Source organism: Chiloscyllium plagiosum, chromosome 14 (genome assembly GCF_004010195.1).
Source record: "Chiloscyllium plagiosum isolate BGI_BamShark_2017 chromosome 14, ASM401019v2, whole genome shotgun sequence".
Lineage (NCBI taxonomy): Eukaryota > Metazoa > Chordata > Chondrichthyes > Orectolobiformes > Hemiscylliidae > Chiloscyllium > Chiloscyllium plagiosum.
Window position 1 is genome coordinate 6,067,823 of NC_057723.1, and position 7,816 is coordinate 6,075,638.

General features: G+C 40.9%; 1 protein-coding gene across 3 annotated transcripts in view; it reads right to left on the minus strand.

The window, feature by feature from the left end:
- Positions 1-7,816, minus strand: part of tmco6 (transmembrane and coiled-coil domains 6) — a 57,086-nt gene that overhangs the window by 13,796 nt on the left and 35,474 nt on the right. For 2 of the 3 annotated variants that reach the window (XM_043703083.1, XM_043703081.1), the window contains exon 12: positions 2,143-2,263. In XM_043703083.1, the coding sequence (XP_043559018.1) occupies positions 2,143-2,263 (121 nt within the window). Of the gene's footprint in view, positions 1-6; positions 1,025-2,142; positions 2,264-7,816 lie in introns of those variants that run through there. The other variant, XM_043703082.1, reaches the window with a different exon arrangement.

Below are 7,816 nucleotides of genomic sequence, written 5' to 3' on the forward strand. Positions count from 1 at the left end.
AGGGATGCCCTTTAGAACGGAGGAGGAAGAATGTCTTCAGCCAGAGGAATTCCTGGCCACAGGTTGTACAGACCAGGTCACTAAGCAAATTTAAGACAGAGATAGATAATTGGTGAGGGTTAGATTCATAAGATAGATGGAGATCAAAGGTTACAGGTAGAAGGCAGGAAAATGGGGTTCAGAAACACATGAGCGATGATTGAATGGTAGCAGTCCCAATAGGCTGAATGGCCTAATTCTATGCCTATACCATTTGGTCTTTTAAATTAACCCAGGGAGGACAGATGGGACCTCAGTTTAACATCTCATCCATAACATTACACCTCAGGCACTGCAGCATTCCCTGTGAGACCCTGGAACTGTCAGGCTCGGTTAGGTGTTCAAGGGTCTAAAATGGGGATTTGAACTATCAACCTTCTGAACCACCACAAATGGACTTGTTATAACTTTCATTGGTTTAATTCCAGTAATATCTCCACACTGGAATGTATGGTAGTGATGGAATTTTAAAGAACCAGACAGTGTGAGAATGTGAATGAAAGCAAGGAAGCAAATGAGAGAGAGCCAGAATGAGAGTGAGGTAAGTGACACTGAACATTTCCGGTCACTGACCTTCCACTTGAGGAAAGTGAGATGCATTGCTTAGTTTCCAGTTTATTATTTTAGATTTCAATATTAGCGGTTATTTTGCTTTCAACTAAGTTCACCAGATTTAGGAATGACCCCACCTCACCCCCATTTAAAATGTTAACAAGTTGACCTTCCATAAGCTAATCGTTGCAAACACTGCTCAAAACTGCAGTGCTCCTCTTGCTCCATTGGATATTGGGTGATTTAAAATTTTTAAAAACAGATGGAGTGAAACTATTTCTGCTGTTTGAGGAGTCAAGGATCAGGGATATAACTGAAATATTAGAGGTAGATCTTTAAGTAGTGAAATTAGGAAATACTTTCACCTGTGAAGGGTTGTGGAAATTGTGAACACACTTCCAGAACAATAGTTAATGCTGGCCATCTGTTAAATCTAAGGGGAGAGAGAGAGAGAAGCTTGTTGAAGCCATTTGTGTCGCATTCATCAGATCAGGTAAAAAGGTCAAATTTCAAAAGATGTTAAATCAACTCTAATTGATCAAGAGGTTGTTGTACAGGAACTATTCTGTTCCTTGTTTGCCAACAAGAAAGGTATGTAGCTTCTAGCAAGCATCGGTGAGCCATATTGCAAGAACTATTGATAACTTTAAATTGGTTGTTAGTGTAATTCTCTGTACATTTAGGATTATTTGCCAAGTTCTGTCTAATCATGAAATCACATTATACTTTAGAAATTAAATTTCAGGATTGAAAATAAGCACAGGCTATTTGCCGATTATTAACAGCCAGAGGAATATACTGACTAATAAGACCAGTTGTTGGGATGTATTTTAAGGGATAAGGGACAAGGGCAGGTTTTCTTTTCGCAGGATGAGGGCATTGCTAATTAGACCACCATTTATTGCCCATCCCTAATCACCCAGAGGGCAGTTAAGAGTAACCATTCCTATCTTCCTGGTGGTGGAGTTTGAAAGGATTGGTGCACTTTGTCTTTCACTGTGTCTCACACCTGCACACACACACCATGGGTGCTGGGGAAAAAAATAAGCACTACCGCACTCTGGTGGTAGTGTGGGGGTTAAAATAAAAAAAAAGAACCAGAGTGTTTGGAGAAGGAGCACGCGGTGTCGACCAACACCAGAAAAGAAAAGTAAAATAGTCTCTCTTTTTCTAGTCTGTTTCTTAAAAAAAAGAAAAAAAGAGTAACCATGCTGCTGTGGCCTGGAGTCACATGCAGGGCAAACCAGGTATGGATGGCTGTTTCCCTTCTCGAAAGGAGATTGGTGACATGCCTGAACATTGGCAATGGATTCGTGGTCAGCATTAGACTTGTTTGCAGATTTTTACTGAATTCAAATTCCACTATCTGCTGTGGCAGAATTTGAACCTGGGTCCCCAGAACATTACCTGGATCTCTGGATTAACAGTAAAGAAAGGATACCCAAGGTCATTGCTTCCCCTGAGGAGTTACTGGTTGGTGGAAATATGTGGAATTAGTGCAGAAAACATTACATACCCTTCTCCTGTTGCTATGTCTGCACTGGATCCTTACCTTGTCTGCAAAGTATCTGTCCATTAGAAAGTTGGCTCGCAGTCTGACTTCATCGTTACTGTGATACTGAACCATCTCAAGAGCCAAGATTCCATTTTGATTTGCAAATCTTGCACAGGCCTGTCAGAATTAGATATTTGAAAATGACACATTAAAACAAGCACTTTGTTGAAAAAGGAGGGGAGAATGCATTACTTAATTCACAAACTAAATTTCTGTGTTATGGTACATTGTCAAAGGACTGACGATGTGAGTTGAAAGCAGTCTGCAATTCTAGATGAACATTTCAGAATTATTCTCTTGCCATTTGTCCAGTAAAGCTGATCCTTTAAGACATTATTCTTGGGATGTGTACATTACTGGCAAAGTAATGCATCATCTCAATGGCTCAAGATGGTGAGCTGCCTTCTTGAACTGCTACAGTCTCTGTATTATAGGTACATCCATGTGCTGTTAGGAAGAGTGTTTCAGGTTTTTGACCTCAGCAACAATGAAGTAATGTTGACACATTTCCAAGTCTGAGTGAACACCTCCAGGTAATTGCAGGCAGTGGATTTTCATTCATTTGTTGCCATATGTGGTTGACATCATCTCTGTAGCCACTCCCCCCCCCAAAGAATGTCCTGAAAGATAAACCGGGCAAGCCAGCTTGGTTATACTACAGCAGCAGCTATGGATAAGCTCAGATTTATGAACAGTTCTGCGTGGGAATAGTGAAAGCAGAGATGAGGGGTTTCAGTAGCAGTTGAATTGAGACAGGGGCAAAAGTTGGATGATGTTAACAGGTGAAAACATGCTTCATGTTGTGCTGCAACATTTGGAAGGAAGGCAAAGTTCTGGTTAAGAAACTGCCAGTAATGTAGTGATCACTACAATAGAGTATTGTGACATGGCCGCTTCCCCTCACGTAGGAATGCCTTCTCATGGCAATCTCTTTCCAAGTTGAAATGCCAGACTGCAGCGTCATGTCCCAGCAGCAAAGAGGGGCATCTTGACAGACTGATGTTTTTGTGCATTTTGTAGCATTTGAATCAAAGTCTGACTGGGGACACGATTTAATGAACAGTTTTTACCATCTGTTCAAGTGGTACTTGAAAGAGATTCATAAATTTTAAATGGAATCTTGCAGTGAGCAGGAAATTGAACATTTGTGTCTGTCCCTGAATACTTTAAATATACAATGAAACTTGTACCGACTGGGCAGAGCTCCCATCAAAGCAACACTGGATGAAAATACAAATAGGGGCTAAATCCTGCTCAATCTCTGCATTTCACAGCTTGCCCAGTTAGACTATTTACTGCGCATTTTACTCCAACATATTTTAGTGCCATACAGAAAATGCCAAAGCTGACTAATAGCATGTGGGGCCATGTATCTATTCCCTTGACCAGCGAGCTTTAACAATTAAGGAAGGAAGAAGTAACTCTAAGTGGGAGGAATGTACAAATTAGAGTCAAATCTGGTAGAGAACGAGAGAGTCACACACACACACAAAGAAAAGAGGAATTGAGAGTGTGGTGCTGGAAAAGCACAGCAGGCCAGGCAGCATCTGAGGAGCAGGAGAATCAACATTTTGGGTATAAGCTCTTCAGGAAGAGCCCAAACATTGATTTTCCTGTTCCTTGGATACTGCTGAGCTTTTCCAGTACCACACTCTCGACTCTGATTCCAGCATCTGCAGTTCTCACTTTCTCCTAAAGAAAGAAGGATTAGATTAAGAAAGACAGTAAGAAATGATAAGAAACAAAAACTTAACCCGTAACATTTTAAAGAAATTCTGACAACAATTTACCACCTGAAGAAATCGAAGTCCAGTTTAAATTGTTCAATTACTAGGGCAGAGACATTCAATGACATTGAATGAATAACCATGTCACTGTTAAAGATTCAAGAGTGTTCTGCAGCATGCTTAATGGCAAATAATATGCAAATCCAACAAATCCTTAGAAATGATAGGAAGGTGGCGAGGTGCTGCCTGTATGAAGTGAATGGTGGAGCAACAAAAATCAATAGGCCCATGATGTGGAAACAGAAAGATGCAGCACCCGAGAGGTTGGCATTAGATCAGGCTTCACCTGAGACAGCTCTGCTATATTGCCAGCCACATATTGTATGGGTCTTTATTTTCACATCTCCTACAGTCACTCTTAACTAATGCCCACTTTCCTCGCCTGCCAGGATTTAACATTTAAACATCACACTGATCATCTAGCCCCTCCCCTCTCAGTGTCAATCAATTCTCTTGTGGATTAGTTGACATGTCAACAGCAAATGCTGTGTTTTTGTCAATTTAGAAAATAACAAATAAGAAATTTGATCAATGAGACTTTTGTTAAGTTGTAAGCACAATGTCCCTCTATGGTTAGGAGTGAGGACAACATTTCTGATGTCTTGGGCGGGCTTTTGAAAGCTGGTGTATTCCCCAAATATCCTTAAATAAAACGATAGCCACTAAGCTAACTGAGCAGTACCTACGTTGGTTTTCCCTTGAAGTAGTATTCTTGGAAATCATTCTGAGTGGGAGACAAAAAGTTTTGACAAATGTGTCTTTGTTCAGTGATATTAAAGTTCTGTTCTCCCAAACGACTACTTGCATCTTCCAGATTCTATGTGCAACCACTTACTGCCCATTTCATGAACATGAATCTTAACTGGTTCACTAGTTACCATTCAAATATGTGTGTGATGTATCCTGGAGCTCTAATCATGTGTGGATCTTGTTCAGAAAATCTGATGGTACAATGTGTTGGTGCCTCGGCAGACCATGCTATGGGATGGACTATTTTGTCACACTTGCCATTTCCTCCACCTATGTCGAGAACCTGTCCACAGCTCATACCAGTGGGAATTTCTAATGTGAAAGTGCGAGAACGTTGGAATCAGCAAAATAACCAGCAAAACATTTTGGGAGGTTTCACAACATTAAAGGTGTTGTACAAATGTAACTTGTTATTCAGTTACTCTCAGTAGGATTTTAACCACATGAGGTCTCATATTTAGGTTCAAAGAAATAAACTCTCCAGCAGCAGGTCTTTTGATTCCAACCAGTGGGTGGAATTCAGCTTTACTTTTTCTTGCCTTGGTGGCCTGCTCCTGAATTTGCTGTGATTGCAGTGGCTCAGCCTATAGCTCCCTCAGCACCAATCAAACCTGGGGGCCTCAGTCCCGATAACTCAAAACCGCACAAGCTTGTCACCATCCAGATGACACAGCCTCCCACCCACCACCTTCAACTTTCTCAGCTGAAGCACCATTGCATCACATTACTGTCTACATGATGCATCACAGCAAGTCAGAAAGACTACTTTCACAGCACCTTCCTACCTAGAAGGACACTGGCAGCTGACATGAACTCCACGAGTTGCAAGTTGCCCTCTAAGTGACACACGATCAATATCAGCCATACCCTCACTGTTACTAGGTCAAAGTCCTCGGATCAACAGCTCCTAACAGCTCTGTTTGGTCTCAACACCACTTGGACTGTAGCAGTTCAAAAAGGTGACTCTCACCATCACTTTTCTCAAGGGCAATAAATGCTGGCCATGCTCATATCACTCAAATTAATTAAAACCGAGAAATACCTTTATTAACTAAGAAATCACTGGAAAATAAATTTACATAACTTGAAGATGATATTTAATATTATAAGTGTTAAGACACTTTATACTGAATACTGCTTGGTGGACTTAAGTTTTGAAGGATTGTGGAAGAAAGGGATCTATTTAAAATTTTGTGGATAAACTGGATGTAGGTTTGCTGCTGAGCTGAAAGGTTCGTTTTCAGACATTTCGTCACCATACTAGGTAACATCAGTGAGCCTCTGGATGAAGCACTGGTGGCATGGCCCGCTTTCTATGTGCGCGCTTTGGTCTCCTTGGGTTGGAGGTGTCATTTCCTGTGGTGACATCATTTCTTGTTGTGATGTAATTTCCTGTTCTTTTTCTCAGGGGGTGGTATATGGGATCCAAGTCACTGTGTTTGTTGATGGAATTCTGGTTGGAATGTCATGCTTCTAGGAATTATTGTGCGTGTCTCTGTTTGGCTTGTCCTAGGATGGATGTGTTGTCCCAGTCCTCATTTACATGTAAGGATATTAAGTAAGAGTGGGTCATGTCTTTTTGTGGTTAGTTAATGTTCATGTATCCTGGTGGCTAGTTTGTGGATATAACTGAAGAATTTTTTTTAAAGAGATAATTGAAAATTCATTGTTGAAATAGAGACTTTTTAAAAGAAAAAGGCTTCCTAGAAATCACAGGATCATCGATACTGCCTGCTTTTCTTGAGATATCCAGTGGGGTCTGTTTCTGAACAGTGACTGGCATGGACAGGTTCTTGTTTTATCTAGTTCAGTTGGAAAACAGCCTGCTGACAACCAGCTGAGTTGGAGGGAAGCTCACTATGAACAACTTGCCCAGCTGATCTCTTTCTGAAATGAAAACCCACACAACAAGTTCAAAGTGAAACCGCACTGCTCCTCTGAAAGAGAATACAATAACATCTCAAGATTACATTTCATGATCCTGTAAGACTACAGGGACAATTGTACACGATTAATTACTTGATCACAACTGCCAGAACATCAGAGCAATTGACTCAGAAACAATCTATATTTTATTCTCTTGCTTTTATGAATAACTCCTTGGTTGAAGGTTCTTTATCCGGAGGAAACATCAAAGAAGCGCTTCGCAGGAGGCTCCCAAGCACTGATGATGTCGCCTAGCCAGGGGACGAAACGTTTGCAACAAAAACTTCCAGCTCGGCGAACAGAACCACAACAACGAGCACCCGAGCTACAAATCTTCGCACAAACTTTGAGGTTCTTTATCCCCTCAGAAAACTTCTCTTTGCAGAGAAATGTTCTTTTTTCTGTTTTCCTGAAAAATGGGTGTATGGGATTTGGGGGGAGGGATTTAATATCCCTATTAGACACATTAACTTCTACATTACTGTGTAGATTAACCAATTATTGCATCATTAAGTTTTATTTTGATAATGAAGCCATGTGTTAATTAAGAAACCTGGTTATTAGATATTTTTCTTTAAAACCTGACATAAACAAAGCACTTAATTGGTCACCTTAGTAACTGGAACTAGTATTTTTATTCTATGATGTGACCAACGGAATAGTGGAGTACTCATCTAGTCTTGTTTGGAACATAGCAATAAGCTCTTTATTCCTCTTACAAAGATGACTGTGTCTGGTGCAAATGCCACTTCCAGGAGGTGCAAAGAACATGCAGGCCCTCTGTGAAGTTTGAAGTCACAGAGGTAATGCAAGGAAATTGCACTTCCACAAGTTTTTAATCATGGAATTCAAGATTCAGATCAGTGTCTAGGCTGACAGAGTCAGCAAAAGGCATTAGAAACAAGCCATTGCTAATCCTGATAGGACCCTAACTCAGAAATTGTAACCTCATGAATGAAATACAAACCAACTGTCTGAAGGATAAACAGGATGGTCCTACTGAGCGATCAACCACAAGCTGACTTAGAGTCATAGAGATGTACAGCATGGAAACAGACCCTTCGGTCCAACCCGTCCATGCCGACCAGATATCCCAACCCAATCTTGTCCCACCTGCCAGCACCCGCCCTATATCCCTCCAAACCCTTCCTATTCATATACCCATCCAAATGCCTCTTAAATGTTGCAATTGTACCAGCCTCCACCA